This window comes from Drosophila sulfurigaster, chromosome 2R (assembly GCF_023558435.1).
Source record: "Drosophila sulfurigaster albostrigata strain 15112-1811.04 chromosome 2R, ASM2355843v2, whole genome shotgun sequence".
Lineage (NCBI taxonomy): Eukaryota > Metazoa > Arthropoda > Insecta > Diptera > Drosophilidae > Drosophila > Drosophila sulfurigaster.
Window position 1 is genome coordinate 31053728 of NC_084882.1, and position 22197 is coordinate 31075924.

The 22197-nt window shown below is 38.2% G+C and overlaps 1 protein-coding gene across 3 annotated transcripts in view; it reads left to right on the forward strand.

Annotated features, from left to right (window-relative positions):
• The window catches only part of LOC133835962 (uncharacterized), a 55294-nt gene that overhangs the window by 25342 nt on the left and 7755 nt on the right, over positions 1 to 22197 (forward strand). For all 3 annotated transcript variants that reach the window (XM_062266157.1, XM_062266160.1, XM_062266158.1), the window contains exon 2: positions 21524 to 22155. In XM_062266157.1, coding sequence (XP_062122141.1) covers positions 21524 to 22155 — 632 coding nt within the window. The remainder of the gene's footprint in view (positions 1 to 21523; positions 22156 to 22197) is intronic.

The window sequence follows — 22197 nt, forward strand, 5'->3', positions numbered from 1 at the left end:
TAAACGATGTTCAATTGTTTGATTTTCGGGTTTCTGTTTCTTTTTTTTTCTTGTTTGTTGTTGTGGCATTAAATTGGCTCAATCTCGAAGGCAAATCTGAGTAAAGCGCTGCCTTTTCGGATTTACAAATTGGCTGCGCTTTCAGTGTTAATGGCCAACCAGTAAGGGCCACAGCTGGAAGTCAGAGCCAGAGCCAGAGCCAGAGCAACAGTAACAACAACTAGACGAAGGTAATGAACTGCCCCTTGAGTGCTTCGTCGTCCACGTCCACGTCGTGTGGCAAAAGCAATTTAATAAAGCCATGAACCTTGAGCCAAGTATACGAGTACATAGAAAAACCTAGCATAAACAAGCAACATTTTTTTGTGTTTGTTGTTGCTTTTCACTGGCCATTATTCGTTTTGGCCTGGCCTCTTAGTTGTTATTATTTCGGGGCTGCCGGGCGTTGAGCTTGCCAAAAAAAGCACTGAGAAAACCAAAAACAAACATACACAAATTTTGCCCAGCAAAACTGACAACTGAAAAACTGTCAACCGTCTCAACAGCAGCAGCAGCAACAGCAACAAATGCAAATAGAGTAAAAAATAAAGTCAGGCAGTCGAAGCAGAGACAGACAGACAGAGAAACAATCGCACGGCAAACAGTGTCAAGTTTAAATATTTTTATATGAATGGAGGCAAAATGTGTCGCAGCTCACAGAGACAACATCTAAATTATACACACACACATATTGGGGCCATATTGAGGGCCAGCTTCGAGAGTGTGTTACAATTTCATTTATATATTTAAAGCCATTATCGATTGAGCGCTAGAATAATGTTAAAAGTGTAGCAAAAGCAAACAAGCCAAACATCGCTGTGAATCAGCAATCGATTTTTATCAGCATTTTATTAGATTGCAATGCAAAACTAATCGCAGTTTAGGCTTTTTTTCCTGACTACTTCAAAAGCTATTTATATTTATTATCGTGCAGTGTTGGAATTTTAAAATTGTTATCGAGGCAGCAAAGGCATTTCAAATTAAAATGCGTTGTTGATCGCCATTGATCGATGCGCACTTGGAACGACCTTGTTTGGTACACCGCAAAAATATGTGGCTTTAAGTGGAGCTTAAGCCAGTGGAAAGCTTCTTAATGAGTTAGTAAGTTTAAGCTGATTGAAATTGACAACGCAGGATCATATTTTGGTTGGAATGTCTTTGTTTGGCATAAGGAAGTTGATTATAAAACACAAGTTTTGAAATTAAGTGCATTTAATGCGTTGCTGGGCAGATTAATTTGCAGCTTTGTTATTGTCAAGCAGCTTTCAACTCTCTTTGAAGTCATTATTAATACAAAACTTGTCTAATTGGCTAAAGTTTTTTTGTTGAAGTTAAATCTACTTGCGAGCTTTTAATCTGGTTTGAAAGCACACTAAAGCTCTTTGTCACTTAAGTAACCATATAAATTACATTTAAAGCGCATCTAGTCATATTAATTTGCAAAAGTAGCAACTTTGACACTGTCAAGCAGCTTTCAACTCTCTTACAAGCTTTTAATCAGACAAAGCCTTCTCTAATTGGATAAAATAATAGTATATTTTTGACACTTGCAAGCAGCTTTGGAAGCACATGCAAGCTCGTTAGTGATACAAATCCCACCTAGAGCTTTTAATCAGCCAAAGCTTGTATAATTGGCCAGGCATATGAAAGCTCTTTAATCCCACTTTAAGTTGTGTTGTTACAACTAATTGGCCAAACACAGGACGGTTTGTTAGCTCACTGCAGATGATTCATTGGCCAATCTAAGCAGGTGTTGCTAGCTCAGCTTTAGCTGCCTATCTCTCTTTCTCTCTATCTGACAATCTATTTGGCACTCGTTGTCTCTGTCGGTCTCTTGCGTTTCCTGGTATCTGTAGCTGCTTATCGTGTTATGGCTTAGCTGTTGACAGAGCTGTATGGTTAACGAAATTGAAACAAACACTGGCAGGTTGGGGCATTGGAACAGGTGGAAATCTCGTTGGGCGTCTGGCATGTGTCATGCGATACGTGCGAGACATAAGGTTGACACTCGACTCGCATTCGCATTCGTATTTTACGTATGCAAAAAGAGGCGTAGACATATAGTTTGGGGATTACCTACTCTTTTTTTTTTGGTTATTCTCCCCTCGAGAGTGCGTGGCGTGTTAAGTCAATTAGTGAAGCTAGAAAATGAGCAGTAAAAAAAAGACTGCTGCGTACTAATTAGTCCAGGAGCTGTTCACATTTTCGGTGGCCTTCAACCACTCGATGGGCAAAGTTAACTTGTGCTGCTTGCCTTTTGTCTGCTGGTGGTGTCAAAGACGATTGCTATGGCAATATAATACAATTGGAAGTTTTGTTTGGATTGCAGCGATGTATCTATGTATCTATGAGATACTAGTTGTGTATATAAACTGCAGTTGTTTGTCAGTTGGCTCGACTTTCGCGTCGTAAATGCAGCAATTTCGATTTCAATTTTTTGTTAGCAATTTTACCATGACCTTTTTAGCGTACGTTGTTATATTGCTGGCCAATTGTTTGCGCCATTAGCCAAGTGAAAAGCAAACACAAATTGGTGCTAAATTATGCCGGAACTCTGGTTGTAGTTGTTGTTTGTAGTTGTTGGTCGCATCGAAAACGCTATCGCGCCATATGCGAGTGCAGTTTCAGATTTCTATTTCACCTTCGCTCGCTTTGCAAAGCGAATTACATCATGGAATCGGAGAGAGATGCTGTGGCTGTTGGTTGTGGCTGATCTCGATTGTGCAACAAAAGATCGTGGGTATGCGAATGAAGAAAAAAAAATGGCTTGATCTTAGATTGGGTTGAGTGAACTCATAAATTTCTTGGCAAATCAATTAAAATGCGCTGTTAATCGCTGAGATCCTTTCATTTGCAGCCGTTGCACTTTCATCCGACTTTGAGTCTCACAATTAAATCATAATGCGTCTTGTGGCTGTCACAACAATGTTGCATGTATCTCTCACTCTCTCGGGGGACTTGGGGACGACGCCTATCGTTGACGGCAGATCAGAAAGTCGGCTAATGAAAATATTAACTTTAATGAAATTAATATTTAAGTTGGCGTTTTTTTTTGTTTTGCACGCGCGCTTGTTGACCAGCTCTTGTTGGCTTTGAAATTAAAAAGAAATGCCACTTGGAGTTGGCCAAGCGAAAGTGTTGCCCGTTAATTTCCAGCTACGCATTTGGCAGCAGCGGTAAAAAAGCGCGTCAATCACTTCGACTTCACTTTGACTTTGACTACATATAAAACTTTATACATCTATGAGTCGACCGCAAAGTTGGCAGTCGAACTCGGTACTTTCGAAACTCATTTAGCATGTCTTAATGAAACTTAAATAATGCTCCAAATAAGTAAATGGCAATCAAGACTTATTATATGCACATAAAGCGATTTTAATGATGCTCTGTCACGTACTACGATATTTATTGTCCATATATGTTGTAGTACTACTTGCTTGCAACATATTGTTGCAATTCTCTTCGAGCTGTGTGCGGTCAGCTGTCTATTGGCCCACAACAAGCTGCCCCTGCTTGTGTTGCTGCTTTTCCCCTCTCTAGTTTGCCTTCGCCATATAAATAGATATCTGAACAACAAGCGCCCTTCAATCGAGGCTGCAATTGTTACTGTTGTTGTTGCTGTTGCTGTTTGCATTATTGTTGTGGTTGTTGCTCATTCGCCCGTTTATAATGCAACCACAGTGTTGTTATTTCTATTTTTTTTCTACTTTTTACCAGACATGTAATTTTTTTTGCCATAATTTGTTGTTATTTCGCGATGGAAGTAACACTATACTTTAAAGCTAACACCAGGCGTTACAACCATTATAATGCTTGGATAAAGTTGAGGTTATCTTAAAGTCAAGATAAGATAACAGACTGCGCGTCAAGTTCATGCGGAATATATGAGAGAAAATGGCTAATCCAAAATTAAATAGTTAGCTTAAAGCAAAGCATAATTTAAACTGCATTTACAGTTTTAGTTTTTAGCCAACTTAAAGTCGTTCAGCACTTGAATTTATATTTGTATTTTTATTATATTTATATAGTTCCTAGACTTTTCAATTTAAAAGCAACTTCAAATGTTGTACTTTTTACAATATGGTTTGAACTCTATGCTTAAATTGTTTTGCCTTAGGAAAGTGCTTTCAAATTTGAATTTATATTTGATTTTTTTTTGTGGTATATATATGTATATCTGTAGTTGTTTTCTTCGCGCTTCTCTCTTATTGATTTAGTTCCTAGGTTTTGACTTCCTTTAGCTTTTCACCTTTTTACCACTGTCAGCTTTTAATTTTGAAGTGCCAGCTGTGGCAGCTGCTTTGTGGCGGCATCAGTTTTCCCAACAGCCGCTTTTGTTGTGGTTAGCTCATTGGGTGACTTGCCGCTTCCCTATCTGAATGTATATATATTGTATTATATGTATATGCATATGGCTCAGGGCTAAGAGCTTTAGCGAGGCGACAACGTCACACTCTGTCCCGGAATAATGATAATGCTGCCGCTGCGGTTTGGTAGGGAAATGAATGTTGGGACTCCCTCTGGCCCTGAAGCGGAACAGGCAAATGGCCAGACAAAATACAAAATGAGAGAATTACAATTGCATTGCCATTGTTTTGCTGGCCCTTCCGTTTCGACTGAGTTTTCTGGTAATAGCCATGGCATAAAGGTAAAGGTAAAGCCAAAGTCAAACCGTTCGATGCCGCACCGATAATAAATTTTCCTTATTGTTGGCTGCCCAACGCGTTGTTGTTGTTGCTGTTGTTGTTGCTGCTTTATGCACACAACATCATCATAATAAATTTCGCCTGATGTACGATGCGGTTGTTGTTGTTGTTGTTGCTGTGGCTGTGGCTGTGTGTTGTACTTTAATAAGCAAAGTGCTTGGGCTGGCCGCTTAGCTGGTTAGAGCCGCAATTGCCAAGCTGGCCAATGGCCACTGTTTTGTCCACTTGGCCGCGCAACCTGCCTGGTTTATTGAACCTCATCATCAGCATTAACATCGTTATTATTATACTGATGATCATCATCATCATTAACAGCAGCAGCAGCGTCATCAGCTGAGTGAAGCGTTAGTTTGCCGGCTATTTAAAAACTTTTGCTTTATTTATTAACTTTACACGCGTTGCTGTTGTTGTTGTTGTCGTGTTGCTGCTGCCGTTGTTGCTGCTGCTGCTTCTGTTGCTTGTTGTAAGCAAGCAGCATTGTTTGTGGCCATGGCAGCCACATTATTCAGCCGGTTCATTTGCATGCGTCAACATCTCTTGTGACTAAGCGCCGCATTTCCGCCTTCGCATCGACTGCCAGATACCCACTAATTTACGTTTTTAATTAAAGACCAACTCGTGTTGATTTCTGAGGTGTTAATTAACAGCACACACCTTGCATGCCTAATAACTGGGCTAACACACACAATTGCATCTGTTTTCCTTTTATCTCATGTTATTTTTTTTTTTTTGGCTATGTGTCACACGTGAAGTGTCAGGCATTGTAGTGTCATTGCATTAATCACATCATCATCATTTTTAATGATGAAAAACGTGCCATACTCCACTCACGACATTTTCACAATTCGAAAAAAACTGAATTAAAGATTTTCGGTATGTTAAGAAATTTACAAAAAAAAATATATCAAAATGGGTCTCTATGAGAACTAAAGTGACAATAAAAACCACGTGACGTCATCGGTCAAAATGTCATTTTCACTTTCTTGCAAGCACAAGAAAACGACAACACAAGACATGAAAAATATATGGAAGTATGGAAAAAAAATTACAACTACAAAAAGTTCAGTGATCTTTGCTGCTGGCTGTGGTTAAATTATTGTTGTAGTTGTGGCTTATTAGCTGCCAAGTTGCATTTCTTTTTTATGTTTTGTTTTTTAGTCATTTGTTTAATTTTATTGTTTCTCTGCGTTCGGCATGCAAATTACGCGGCGAACTGCATGGAGCATAAATACATAAACATGTACAATGTGCATGTAGATGTGCAACAACAACAGCAACAACAACAGCAACAACAACAACCACAACACAAACAACATTAACAAACGACAAGAAGAAGAAGAAGGCCAATGTAACTCGTAGAAATTGCTGAAATATTTTCACTTTGCAAATTTTTGTGCGATTTTTACTGCCTTCGTCTGCTGCAATAATAACATTATTTTGCGATTGCCCTGCTGTAAATAGGGTATAATGAAGAGATCTTGAGGTCTGCGTTTATCAATAAAAAAATATGCAATGGAATGTTGAATAAACATAAATATCTAAACACTTTTATAACCTCTTTTATATGGTATATTTTGCAATTGATGGTATATTTTTTTCTATTTGGTATATTTTTATTGTAGTAGTATAGTAGAGATCTGAAGGTCTGAAATTGTCAATAAAAAGTATGCAATGAAATGTTGAATATAAAAGCATTTTTTATTTGGTATATTTTGCACATTATGGTATATTTTGCAATCAATAGTATTTGGATTGTAGTATATAGATATACCTAGTATAGCCTTCGGTTCAAGTATTTTTTGGTATATTTATTTGTTATATTTTAATAATAGTATTCCGCCCTGCTTTGATTTGTTTTCTTGCTTTTACATTTTAATATATTCAAATTGTATTTATAAAGCGTATTCAACATGCGTTTTGCTTTTGGATTTTTCTCAAAATCTCGACTGTTGCCTTTGTGCTAATCAGCAGCAACAACAGCAGCAGCTGATGCTCTTGTTGTTCCGGCTTTTGTGCCATTGTTGTTCATACGCCCCGTTGTCGCCCAGTTGCCTGAACTCATTTCAGTTGTGAGTTTTATTTATTTTGCCTGTTGCCTGGCCTGTTGCAAGTTGTTTCGCCATGTTGCCAGCGGCTAACGCAGCTCGTAACTCGCATGTTTGTTGCCTCGGGAGACGTGGCGCAGAATTAGCACGCCATCATGTCTATAAATAAGAGAGTAGCCGTAACATAAATAGCACTGACTTGGTTGCTATAGCTGCTGCTGCTGTTGCTGCAAAATGTCAGCCAGCTAATCAGCGAACAGGCATCGCATTTGCTGGTAATCATTATTAATAGCCAGGCAATTACAACACCCAGCGGCGGACGCGTCCAAGGCGACGCGATTCACCTGCAAAAGCTGCTGCTGATAAAACTGAAAAACTGCTTTATTGACTGAGAGAAAAACAATTGATGATTGCATGTTGTCTTCTCGAACACAAACAAAAGCTTATAAAAAAATGCGGCTGCAAATCAAACACACTCAAATAAAATAGTATAATACTACCAGTACTAATAATAATAATAAATAAAAGCGGCAGCCAGCTGCTCAATTAATTCGCAAGCTTTGTTTGCATGGCCAGAAATTAATGTTTAAATTTGAATTAAAAACAAAGCAATAGCAAAAACAATATTTGCCACCGCAAATCACGACACAGAAATCATGCAAAACGTACAAATTGCGCAAAAACAAAAAACAAAAAAAAAACTGCATTTTTAAATTGAATATTCAATAGTCGAGGCATAAAACTATTCAGCTAGGTATTCATATTGTATTGAAGTGGCTTGTAAGAAATACTCAATTGAATGAGCACTGAAGCGGCATGCTAAAAGGTCATTGTCTGGCTGCCAATCGAAACAGCAGCCACAAACACAAAAACCAACAACAACAACAACAATATTAAATCCCCAACGTAATATCAGATTATTAAACAATACAAAAAGACAACAACAACAACAAGCTGGTCAACAGCTGTGCTTTGTGTTTTTTGCCTTAGTTTTTTTTGTTGTGGTTTTAATTTTGCGTTGCCGCCTTTGAAAAGCTTTTTTTTAATTATTATTTTTTTGTTAGTCTCTTTTGAAAGGTGCAAAAGTTCTGTCAGTGTGTGTGTGAGTGTGAGTGTGGGGCTTCCCTTCTCCAAAATGGTTGATTTGCAAGTTCTATAAATTTATAAGTTTTCGAGTTGAAGTTGCACGCCCCCAAAAAAACAAAAGTTGCAGGCGTTGTTTCCCCATTGTTTCCAAGACTCTCTGCATCGTAATAACTGGTAATTATTAAATGTGTATTGCCGAGTGGCATTAACTGCATTTAGCCACAATTTAGACTGAAGCAATGACAGTCATGTGTCCAAGGCCTTGAGAAAGAGACACGACGACGACGACGAGACAATGGCACTAAGCGAGATTCAAGACTCTTTTTAGGCGTTGCCACAGCTGTGTTGTGTCTACAGCAATGCCATCTATCATCAAGAGGCGGATTTGTTCAGCTCAATGCAGCTGAGCGCTCGGCTTATCAAGCAAATTCGCTGTCAAAATGTGGTTTTCACTTCGAGTTTAGTTACAGTTCAGCTACGAGAAGGAGTCTTGACAACTCGCTTTCAACTGTGTGGAAAGGTTCTTTATTCTTATTGCACTTTCCCATTGCATCTCTTTTTGAAAGCGGTTTTGTGTTTATTTCCGTCTTTAGTCCGGCTCAACTGCGACTTATGATTCTCTCTGTTATGGCATTTTCACTTCTTCATTAACACCTTGTCGCCACGCAGAATTTCACTTTCACACAACTCGTTGTCTGTTTACGTTTTGGCTTTGAATTTTTGGCCCGCCGGCAGTTTGATTAATTTTGAATGAAAATACCATTCATCATCAGCTGGTTGTAACTTATGTCTTATGCGCTTTGCTTGGCATTGACTGAAATCTGACATAAAACCTACGTCCTCAAACTTCAAACTTTTTGGCCATTAATTTTTGGCTTTCAACTACTTTTTTTTTATTGCGTTATCCTTCAGATTTGCACAAAAGTTTGTTACAAGTTTTGGTTTTCTTTTTTCATCGTTGTTTGGTCGATGGAACATTTTTTCCGATTTGACTTTGAGTGACATTTTCCGTTGCAAAAAGTGAAAAGTTGTTATTAATTTTGTTGCAGCGATGAAAACGCTGTTGCAAATTGCGATTGACCGGTTCAAATCGATCCAATTAGTAGTTTATATACTTGTAGTATTTATATAGTATATACATAGTTGTTGTTGGTGGCGATTTTTATGCAAATTACTTAAATACTTGTCGATTTGTTGTACCTGTTTTTGTTTACTTAACCTTCACATTTTTGCGCTTGGTTTTACCATTTTTTATTATGCTCATAAATGATTAGTTTAATGTTGTATTCACATTATAATTAGCTAACATTTTAATGACCGGAAGCCACTGCACTACGCTAAACTATCTTGTAGTTAATTTCTGCCAGCAAATATATTTTTGCTGTTTCGAATACGATTCAAACGCACTTAGCGAATGCTTCAACTGTCATTTATCAAACGCGACAAAAGCGAGGCACACATGCATAGAAGAAATAGAAAACAAACCTTTCCCATAATTAAATTAAATTGTTGCCATTAATAATTGTCAGTCAACAAGCTACGTAGCTAACTGAATCCTCCATTGACACAATGCCTCGGCCCATATATGTCGGCCCAAATGTCGGAGCTATAAATTTCCTTCTCTCAACCCGGCAAATAGCAAATAGCAAATAGCAAAACATAATAATCCATGTGACAATCAAGCATACGAAAAATTAACCATCAGACCATTTATGAAACACACAAACTGCCAGACGACGAAGCCGCACACAATACTATACAACAACAACATCGAAAATAGCAGTTCTCTTTCTTCCCTCTCCTCCCTTTGGCAATTCAATTGAATTCGCATTGAATGGAAATTGGATTGGATATATACCGTAAAGTAAACGAGGCTAGAGCCAAATGTGGGTAGCACAAGCGGGGAATAAATATGGCAAACCTAAAAAAAGAAACTGAAAGCACAACTAAGCAAATGCTCTGCAATAAATGTGAGTAATCATTGAGTAGTTTATATACCCTACATTCTCATTTTACAGGGTATGCGACGAAAATTATGTAAATTCAGTTACACAGATGAAATCCGAGTTGGCTGACGGCGGCGATCATTGCCGCAAATAGAAAATATGGCAGACAGTTAAATTGATTGTAAACTACATAAATACATATGTAAAAGATATCGGCCTATAATATATAAATAATAATAGTCGTAGTTAGTTGCTCACATCTAATGTATGACTTGTCATTTTTACCAAATTTGGTAGCTTGCCGCTTGCGGCCAGCGAAAACGTTTAATGTAATCAAATAATTGCGTTAATAAATTTGCTTGAAATCACTTTTAAGTGCCACGATTTGCACTTATGATTTGCCCCGCCGCATGTCGCGTGTTGCTTGTCAATTTTTGTGATATATTTTTTAAGGCTTTTTTTGGTTGCTTTTGTTTTATTGCGGCAAAGGAAAAACCCGTGAGTTATGGCTTCATATGTGTATGTTTGCTGCTTTAACTCAGGCTTTATCTCATTTGAGTGCCATTGATCTTGTTTTATTTTGTATTTTTGTTTTTTTTTCGCCGAGTTTCCAGTGAACTTTTAACCTTGTTTGCAGCGTTGTTAATCTGTTGATCTGCTTTCTCCAGTGCAACAAGCTTTTGGCCTATTGATCTGAATTGGCTGAGAAGCTTTTTGCTCAGTTCAAGAAAAATGTGATTAATTCATTAGCGCAAAGAACAACTAATAAGTCTCAATTGGAATTGCTCGTTTTTGACATTTAAAATAATACTTTCATTGGGAAAGAAAAAAGATCATCCGATGATTGGTTGAAACGAGTTCTTTACTTTATATAGCATAAACTCTTTGGGCTCTTAATTGATCTTGATCTTGTTTGCCAAGTTTGTTCTGTTTGTGTATGTTTTTGGGGAGGAGAATGAATAGTTGTCGCTCACTTTTGTTTAATAAATTGTATGAGTGTTGTGTCGAAACCAGTTTTTCGTTATTTGTCTGTGCTTATTCTGGTTCCTCAATAGAGCTGATGATGTTGCTTTAACTGTTGCCAGTTGGCAGTTGGCAGTATTGACTTCTTGCAATCGCTATCTTCATCAGCCCAAGGCAAATGTCGTAACACAAAGAGCTTGTCTAATGATCTTCACAAGTTTTCTTTTTGTTTCTGTCGCTATGTTAAACCCACTCAAAGCTTTACATCTTCACGATATCTCACGCATTTTAAAGAGCCAACTGTTGCTGCTTTTTGTTTTTTTTTTTTAGTTTTGGCAAACGAAGTAAAGCCATTTTGATTATTTTCACAGTTTTCGGGGCGGATGGAATAACGCTGTGGCCGCAAAACCGAAAACCGAAAAATGTGCACAAATGCACAGACAATGGAAATCAGTTTTAATGGCTAAAGACCATAAAAGCGTCATGGCCCATAATTCATCGCTGTCGCTGTTATCTCTGCGGGGCAGCGATGCCATTTCACACCAACATCGTTTATCGGCGCTTTGATTTGCCTTCCCTCCGCTCTCTTCATCTGTGGCCCTGGCCAATTGTCCGATATGCCAATCGCCAATTCGTAATGGGTGAAATGGCGGTTTTTTTTTCAGCTTGCTTGTTGGCCTAGCTATCTCTCTTTCTCTCTCTCTCTAGCACAATTTGCGGCATGCCACAAAATGCCGTTTGACGCTGCCGCTGCCGCTGCTGCTGCTGCTCCATTTGCATGTTGACTGCTCACTTGGCCAGCGGCTGGGCTCGTAAAATTTTCTAAGCTCATTATTTGCTCATATTTTGAGCATTGGCTCTGCTGCCTTTTTTTCGTTTGTGCATTAAACAGAAAATAACGTACAAAAATAAAAATAAAATTTTTAACGCTTGTTTTTAATTTTTTTCTGCTGCTCTCCGATGACAAAGTGAAAGTTTTTTTTTCTTCTTCTGTTGTTTTGTCTTTGTGCGCGGCAACAACAACTCAAACAAAGCTGCGGGCCATATGCATATGCTCATATATATGAAGTTATATATAGTATATATATATGCTGTTTTACACCCATGCTCTACCCTCGTACCTTTGTCGACTGTTTGTCATGTCAAAGATCACGCGCCGACTGTCATTCGGCCATTTGGCTAACAACTCTCTTTTGGTCAGCGGTAAGACGAGGCGATAAAAATTTGTCACATGTTGTTAAAAGCGAGAGAGTTTTATTGCTCTTACACACACATACACACAAACACACACCCAGAAACCTAACAAGCTACAACATGTCGTATACGCAATTTAGCCGAGAGATTTCCGTCTGCTGCTGCTGCTGCGCCTATTCTTAGCCACAACTTGTTGACAGATTGCGGCTGTCACAAGTCTCTCTGCCACTTTGTTTTGTTTTTTTTTTGCCACTGTCTCCTACAACGTGACCATGAAAACTGAATTTGTTTGCGCGTTAAATTAAGTAAAAGTGTTGCGAATTGTTTACGAACACCGAGTGTTGTAAAACACAAACACAACAGGGTTGTGCAACTCGCATTTAATGTGTTGGGCAATCACGGCAAAAAGTCATTGAAAAGACACTTGTGTCGCGTCGTAAAGTGCTAATTATTAGTCAGTGCAGATTGAGATGTAATACATTTGATATGGTTCAAGGGAAATTTAGCTTTAAAAGAAGACAAGCTTAGCTTAAAAAAACTTTGACTTAAAAAAAAGTTGTACAATCGACGTATACGTAATATTATATTTTATATGGTTTAAAGCAATTTTAAGTAACTCATGAGTATGTAAAGAAGCTAAAAAGTTTACAAAAGTCTAATTTAGAAAGAATTTAACACCAAAACTAAGTTGTACAATTGACGTATACTTAATATTACATTTTGTAAGATTCAAGGCAATTTGAACTAATTCATGAGTTTGAAAAGTAGCTGAAAATATCTAACACTTAAGTAATGTGGTGCATCTGACGTATACGTTATATTAGATTTTGTATGCTTCACGGCAATTTTAACTAAATCGTAAGCACTTAAAGAAGCTGAAAACCTTAAACTCCACATAAATTCTAGCCTAAAAGCCAAGTTGTCTTAGCATTGTATACGTAATATGTTTTTTCCAAGTTATTCGACAAGAAAACCAGAAGAGCAATTGTAGTTTTAAACCAAAAAAAATATTGAAATAAAAGACACAAAGAAGTCTAGAGGATCACAGCTTATTTCGTTTTATTCTTGCACATAAAAAATAAAGTGTTCCAGTCAACAGGAAACACATACAGCAAACCGATATTAAATCTGTGTGGCTTTTAAAGGCTTTCGTGAGGTTTAATCAGATTTTTTGTGCCACCATCTTTGCAAAGAGAATAATTTGATTACCACACGTTCAGCGCAGCAATCAACAGTTGGCCACAATAACAATTTTTTCTTGTTATTTCCTAGCGCGCTTTAAATGTGTTGACGTGAGTCATGGAACTTATCGCGTTTATCGCGCTGCAGTCATTATCGCCGGTTGGCCAAGTTAAAATGGCACAAAACGTTTTGCTAACTTTATCAGGCAACGACTGATAAGCTTCGCCGTATAAAGCAATTCAATGCGCTTTGATATAACGTTGCCATTTTTGGTCGCGCACAGCAAATGCAATATCTTGTGGCAGGTGGGCGCAGCTGACGATACGATCGGCAAATGGATCGGGGCTGGGCTTATGGCGCTGACAAACTGCACATAATAAATAAGTATAATATGTACTCGTATTTTATACAAAATAAATCAGAGTCGGAAAGTGAAACGTACCGGATGTTGGCAGATTGACAAAACGACGACGACGACGATGGCGCGAAACGAAACGAAACTGAACTGTGATTATATAGAGACGCACACACTCAGCGAGTGAAAGAGAGAGAGAGATACGATAGATAGATAGATGGATAGATAGATTAATCGCTTGGGTGGCTGCCAGTCCATCCAAATGTTGTCTCACTGTTTGTCGCTCTGGTTGGATGCATTGACAGATTGTTGTTTAGCTGGATGCATAATCGCACAATCATGCAGTCATTGGCACATTAAAAGCGACGGGGCACGTATTCGTACACTCGCAACTCCAACCAACCAACAACAAAGCAAACTTGGCTATTTTGTTGCCTGTTGTTAGTTGTCGGTTGTTTGCCATTGTAAAAGTGCAATGAACAGCAAAATTAAATGCAAGCCAAGTAATGCGGAAAAGGGCGTGTTGTCTATTTAGGACAGACTCGTCGCTGCTCGGCAAACAAAACAATTTCAAAATTCTATGCAAGCGCCAAAACAGACAAAGGTGAGAGCCAACGCCACACAGGTCACGAGAGGGGCGGAGCAGGTTGTGTTTCTGTGTGTATGTTTGTTTGATTATTGGCCAGCTCTCTTGGTAATTAAAGACGTGTAAAGTTGTCAAAAAGCGAACAACTTCCGGTTGCTTGCAAAATTATTGTGGCCAAATGCTAATTGGCAGAACGAGCAGCGCAACAAGAGTGCGAAAGTGCTTTGTGGCAACAAATGGAATATGACCAAAGTTAAAACGTTTATATACGAAGAAACTAGGCACATACTAACATACAAAGCATGCTATATACTAAATGCCTTTTATATATGCCTTTTAGGCCATTTGGCTAGTGGCCGTTTTCACATGTTTGGCTGGCAGCGTCGGAAAATCGATTAGAAATCGTTGGCAAATGGACAGCAAGAGGTGTGCCCGTTGGCCACAACAGACATCGACAGCAACAGCAACAACGGCAACAGCAACAACGACTGTCAACATCACGGGGGCCACTTTTGAACATGGCCAATAGCAGCAAGAGCAGACAGACAGGCAGGCAGGAGTTGTTTGTCCCCAAAGGATACGGATACGATTGCTGCGATATTGACAGAGGGTCAGGCCAGGGAATTGATATCGTTCAATTTATGAGCGTTTATCAAGAAAAACTCAAGCGAAAGTAAAACACGAGACGCCAAACGAAACGAAATTGAAAATGCCCAAAACTGCAATTAAAACTATAAAACAGTTAATTAATTTCGAACTGGCCAAACTAACAGCAAACAACACAATTTAAAGCTTGCGCTGGCTTGGCGCCTTATTATGTGTTAACCAAGTTGTTAATAACTTTGGCCAAAATGTCTGGACTGCATAATTTATGTGCTTAATTAATTTTTTGTTCGTAGTTTCGCGGAACATTTTTGTAGCCTGGAATTACATAATTTTTATAGTCTGACTTGCCAATCTTTTCGTTTTTTTTTAGTTTAAACTAACGGGCCAAAAAACACTCTGTAGTTTATCAAGTTGTTGTTTGGTCAGTTGGCGGACAGTCTTTGGCAGTGGCAGTCGTGCATAAAGCGTACTGATTTATGGGATAAAGTAAAGAGAGACAACCAAAAAAATACAAAATAAAGTAAAAGAAATCTGAGATTTGAACTATATTTGTTGCAGCCCCCAAAAAAGTTAGATTAACATGTTGCAATGCATTTAAATCGATTTTGTGGCTTAAACAACTCCTACTTATTTCGCAAACAGCATTCGAGACTGAAGTGAACTGAGCTGTAAAAATTCAAGGCTTGAATGCAAAAGTCTTTCAGCAAGTTCATCTTAAAAGTTCTGCTCAAAAAAGTTAGAGAGTGTGAAATGGGTTGCAAAATTGACTTGCAGCCTTTCATTGCAAACTTGTTGCAGCTTTCTTAATGTGCTTACAAAGTTAAGAGTTGCCTTAAACAAATTGAAGTTTGCTACTAAAATTAAAACATTTGCATGTGTTGTATCTAAATTTAAAGCTTCTCACATTCTGAATTAAAACAAATTACTTTGCCAAAAGTTCTCAGCAGAGTGACTTGCTATGCAAATGGCAATAATTTTTGGAGTTAATTAGCTAGCTGAAGTCATCATTATAATAATAAAGAGCGAGAAGTTCAAAGTTCTATTCTTAATTGCTTTATACTTATGTGAAATTCAGTTCATTGTGTGAGTGCTTCGCCACTTCAAAGCTGTTGCTGTTGCTTCCTTGGAAATCAAAAGTCAAACACCAAAAATATTTAGCCTTCGGCTGCCACTTGGCAGCACAATCAAAAGTAATTTTCATAATTTGCGTTAAGTAAGCAAACAAGTAAATCGACATTAATAAGTCAAATTAAATAACCTGCATAATTATACGAGTAGAAACAAAATCAAAAAGTCAGGAAAAAACAGGCGCTTCGTCACTTTTGTCCAATGATTTTTTTTTTTGGCATTGCAACAGATGTTTCAGCTGTTGTTTTGCTAGTAATTTGTTGTAATTTGGGATGTTGAATGTAGTAACTGTTGTAACTGCTTTACAATCTCTCTAGATGTGTGTGTTTTGGGGCGCTTTTTGTGTAAAAGTGTCGAAAAATTGTTAATTTAATTACAACACTTGCGTCGCTTGAGTGCGACGATTGCCAACACAAATCCCAAAAAATAAAAGACGCCAAAAGCCAAAATGCACACAACTCAACACAACACATAAGACAATTGTCGGCAGTTGATGTTGCTGCTGGTCGGTTTGTTGGTTGTTATTTGGTTTTGGTCTTTTCTGGCGATTGCCACATATGTTGTTGAAACATGTTGCAAGCTGCACACTCATTTTTGTAGTAGTTGTTGTTGTTGTTTTGTTTTCGTTAATATTGTTAATGGGCTCAGAATTATAAAAATTACATAAAAAAAAAAGACAGATAAATAAATAAATAATAGTCGACAACGACAACGACAAACTAATGGCAACTAATGACAGTGTCTATGGGTCTCTCTCTCTTATGGTGTGGCTTATGAAGTCGCGCAGATGTTTAGATTGCAGCCACATGCAATTGTCTTTTAATATGGCCTACACTAATGTTGCTGTTGCTGTTGTTAGTGTTGTTGTTTGGTAGTTGCTACAAAACGCACAATGGCCCAGCCTCAGCTCTGGACCCGCCCCAGCAACATGAATTGAAGTGTGGCCTCAGCTCTAAGCTCTCGAGAAAAAACAAAAAAAAAAGTTGCGTCAGAGCTTGGCCAAACCCAACAAAACAGCAACAAAAGCAACAACAACAACGCCAACATAGAAACTGCATTCAAATTGAATTTGAATTGAAAATGAAAATGAAAATTACATAGATTGGCGTAGTCGAATGTGCAATGACTCTTCAAAATGCTATAAGTCATGTAGCAGCAGCTAATGCAATTAATAAACGCTCCAAAATGCATTACAAGACACTAAGTTCGGCTTTAAATGCGAGTGTGTGTGTGTGTGTGTGTGTGTGTGTGTGTTTGTGTGTTATGCAAACGTTTCACTAATTGAAAAGTGCACTGTCTTGCACTTCAACTTCAAGCTTTGCATATGCATATGCAAAGCCCATTCGAATACCATCGAACAAACAACAACAGGCAAAACACAAAAGTAGAAATTTCTTGAGACCACACGAATTGTAATCACTGTAAACAATGGGGGTAAAAGCAAAATAGAAATTTTCAGCAGTAGAAGCGCAGTGAAAATATTTTGTTTTTCGTTGTTTTTTGCTAGTTGGAGCGTGGCATATAAACAGACACGTTACGTATACGCTATGTGGTGCGCTTAAGAAAGAGAAACCGCAGTGTGTAGCCCCTAAAATCGATCAAACATTACATGCCAAGCCAACTGTTGAAGGGTAGGCAAAAGAAATGCCGCGACGCGGGCGGCCGAAGGCGGTAGGCGGGGTTTGGTACAAAGTCAAAACAACAAATCAATTGTCACAGTTAAATGTGCTCGGCAAATGTTGAGCTCTGGCATTCGTTGCGCTTGTGCCTATCGATTTTCGAGGCCTTACCAAAGAAATCAGACAGCACCGGCAGCTTGTGCACAAATTGCTTATTTAATCTTCAAATAAGTTGCATAAAATGTCAATTGCAATGACACTTATGCAGGTTAGACGCAAAGTTGGGAAAGATTCTTGTTTTAAGATTTCGATTTTAGGCAAAAGTTTGTCTAACTTGCCCAAAAGCTAACTTTTTATTTTGGATTTTATACTCTATGGTATATTTTGAAAGAAGTACTATATCAATAAATCAATTATAACCTTTGGTATATTTTATAGCTTTCGTGGTATATTAATTCGGTATATTTTAGAATAATAGTCTGCTATATTTTGAATGAAAAATATATAAATATACCAACTATAGCATTTGGTGTATTTTAGTACTTTGCGGTATTTTAATTGGTATATATGCTTTTTTTCGAAATGGATAGCGAGTATCTCATAGTCGAGCGCGCTTTCTTACTTGCTTCACTTAAAGCAGAAGTTTGTTTGGCTGTCTTAAAAGCTACCTTGATCCTTAAATAAGAAAAGTGACAAAAATTCTCATTTGCTTGATTCTTTTAATCTCTTTCTCTCTCAACTAAAAGCCTACTTTTTCTTTCTAATTGAAAGTTTCAGCTAGCTTTGTCTAACAAAAGTTGCTTGTTTCTAGTGTTCTTTATTATTTCTATTTATATTTTCTATGCTTTTCGATGACTGACAAAAGTTCTTCAAATCGACAGCAAGTTTCTTCTTTTCTGTTTTTCATCGAAACAGTTTTTTAATCATTTGTTTTAATTATGTGCAGTTGTCGCTGCTATTGTGCCATACGCCTTACAGTTGCTTATTTGTGTGTGTGTGTATTTGTTTATTGTTAGTTGTATATTATTAATGGCTTTTGTGTCTGGTACAGTGCAAGGCACAATATCAAAAGCAGGTACGCGGTATTAACGAGTATTTCTATAAATAATCACTTAAACGGCTCGCATGTCTTGTCAACATAAAAAATAGAGAAGTAACGCGACTGTTATATTGTTGGCGAATAGAATTTTCCATGCGTTGGCTGCGATGATTTCCAATCTAACAGCACAACAACTGACTCAACTGACTCATGTGGCAAGATCCCAACCCAGCTGCTTGCTGTAGTGTGTGGCAGCTGCCTCGAAGTGGTGGGCAGGCTTAATTGAGCGGCTTCACAGCGCCAAGTGCTGTGGAGTACATCTCTTCTTTTTTTTTTTTTGCGTCTGTCATGGCTCACAATCATAATGATGTTGCGTATAATGATGATGATGATCATCATTATGAACCCAATTGAGCTGCAAGACTCAAGCTCAGCAATGCGTGGCAGCAAACAGACGACAGTTTGCGCCCACGACAATCATCATGATGACGATGACGATGCTGATGACGCCTCTTATGGAGAGTCTTCATTTATAGCATTTGGCGAAGAGGCGCAGCTTGAAACGAAGAGATACGAAACGCCTCGCAGCGAGTGACAAGAAAACACTTGTGTGTGTGTGTCTGTAGCGAAAAGCGCTATATCTTTTTTTGCTTTATAAAGTTTTATTATTTATATATGAGTATGTTAGATAATTAGGAACTGACTGACTATGGGCCAAAGGCCAAACTTCACTTGGCTAATTGAACGCACAACTGAAAATAGAAATCATAGAAAACTCTCAAAATAAAAATAAAAAATAAAAACTTGGCTTGTCTCAGTCATCAAGGGGGGCGACATTGAGCGCTTTTGACTTGACTTCACTTGACTTGACTGACAGCGGCGACATTTCAATTGTTCGGTCTCAATTTCGTGGTTGACAATGGATTTTACTATATAATTACACGATCTTCAATATGGCTATTGAAGTCAGAGCCAACTAGCTTGTCGTTGGCTTGCTTGGGTTGTGCTTCCCATGACTTCGCATTCGCCACGCTCCACAGGCAAAGCGGCCACATCTGACAGGGCTAAAAAATAATAATAAAAAATTGTACACAAAAAAAAGAAATAACAAAGTGCATTATGCTTATGCAATGCGATATAAAATTATGAGTTTTGCTTCCTGGCCCGTCGCTCTGTCTATTCACTCTTGTAATTAGCTGTTAAATAATGGCCCAGCAGCAATGTCGAATGTGGGCCATTTGTCATGCTTCATTTGCAATGTGTTTTTAGCTTTTTGTTTTGCCATTAAACTGACCCAACTGCGTTTTGTTTTGTTTTTTTTTTCATTTTGTATTTTGCCAATGCAATCAAGCATCAATCTGCAGTCAATCAAGCGGCATGCAACAACTTCTTCGATTGCAATTGCCTTGTGCTCTTTTTTATCTTTATGTTTATGACACAGCGATGCATATTTATAGCGCACTTGTTTGTTTGATCAATATATACTAGCAGGAAGATAGCGTTTTATACTACGACTTCTCTGTGAAAGTATTGGCGAGAATGTTTCTCGCCTAGTGAAAGCGTTTGTGACATTTGCTTAAACCATTCGCCAGCAAAACAGCAGCAGCAGCTGCAATACTAAATGACTTTTACTTCGTTCTAGTTTGCACTCACACACGTACGAATACAAGAGTATGAATACTGCAAGTTGAAGCTAGAGTTCGAGTATGAGTCTGAGTCTCAGTCTGAGTTCGAGTTCGATAGTCATGAGGCGAAACAAACAACGTGATTGTCACAAATTGCTAGCAGCATGCATCGATGATTGTTGCTGCACTTTTGCTACAATTTTCTCCACGGGTCACCAGCGTTCGCTTATTTGCTTGCTCTTGCTCTCTTCCCCCCCCTCTCACTCTCTTACTGTGTCTCTCTCTGCAATTCATCAATCATAATTTGTATGTCATTCACTAATCGCTTTATGCTGCTCCTGAACTCCCCAGCGTAGATTGCCACACAATGATGAATTGAATGTTTTCCAATGCAACAACATTATTTTTCTTTTCATTTGTCAGTCATTAGCCTAAGCCCGCTTTTTGTTATTTCTTATTTTTGCCTTTTGCGATTGCGCTGCAGGCTTCGCAGCCCTTCGATTGGACTTTAAGATACACTAGCAATTGGCCAGCCGAAAGTGTTGGCAATTGAGTTAAGCCTAAGCTTAAGCTATTAGCTTGTGCCATAGGCAATTTAGTTTAAATATTGCTTGACAAATTCTTTTAAAATATTATTTATTATATTCGAAAGTTGACGAATTGGTTGATTACTATTATAGACACTTTTTCAACTCAAAGAGTTTGTAGTTGGTCTAAGATTGAGTTTGGACTTTCATTTTAGTTCAAGGAGAACTTTTATAGACATTTAGCTAAACTCATAAACAATTTAATTAAGTTCAATTTGAGATCAATTCTTTTAAAAGTTTTGCTCCATTAAAGGTCTGTTTACAAAGCAAGAATGTCAATAAAATGAACGAATATTGTTTGTTTGTATTCGCAATTGGTTCACAATTGAGTTCAAAGTATATGTTACATATTATTAAATTAAATGAATATACAATTCTTCTAAACATGTTGTTTAACTGCAGTTCACATTAATAAGAAGTTATTTAGAATCACTTCTTGTAAATATTTTCAGCCAAATATTTCAGATAGAACCTATTTATAAAGGGATTTTTATTTTATTTGTTTGATTTACAGTCTTTCCATATTCTTATACAAATTTTGTTCATTTACAAATCTCTGCACAAAAGTTTAAATTTAAAGAATACTTGAATGAAGATATAAATACAACTTTACCTGCTAGAAATGCTTTATTAAATTCAGCAGTCAAAACTATTTCCTAATTAGTTTATGGCTCAATTATAATTATTAACTTAAGATCAACGTGACTATTGCTTTCAAGTTCAACTTGACTTGTTTGATGCTGTCAAAATGCAGCAATATCAATTGAGTATACAAAACTGTTTATTTGATACATGTTCTGCAATTGTTTATTTACAGAATGAAGGTTTCGAGCTACCCGCAACGCATGGCAACTGCAAGATCGACGGCAGCTGTATTAGCCAACACAGAAGTAGCAACAGCAGTAACAACAATAACAGCAACAGCAATAGCAACATCAACAACCACATTAACAACCACAGCAGTGGCCTCTCACGCGTCACCGAATTGGCCAGCGGGGCCATGGAATGCCTGCCAATGAGCGCTGGCGTTGTCACACATCATCCACATCTGATGGCTGGCGGTGGCGGTGGTGCTGTTGTTGGTGCTGGTGCTAGTGGCGGTGCGATGGTTAGCTCACCGACAGCCACTGTGGTGGTGGGCGCCGCATATCCACATCATTTGCACCATCATCATCATCATTTGAGCCACCATGCACCGTATAGCAACAGCTATGGCAGTCATCCACATCATCCCATACACAGTGAGCAAACGAAATCGCTGCAGGAGCTGCAGCATGAGGTGGGCGCACTGCTGGAATTCCGAGATCTGGTCATCGAAACGTTTCCCGATCTCAAGCATAAAATGGCCTCCATGTCGACGACACCATCCACGCCCAATTCGGTGGGCGCTCTAGGCGGCAGTCACTCGGTGGGTGGCGTAGTCGTTGGCAGCTCCTCGTTAGCAGCCAGGTGAGTGGATCAGACATGTAATTAATTTTATTGAAGTCTTTA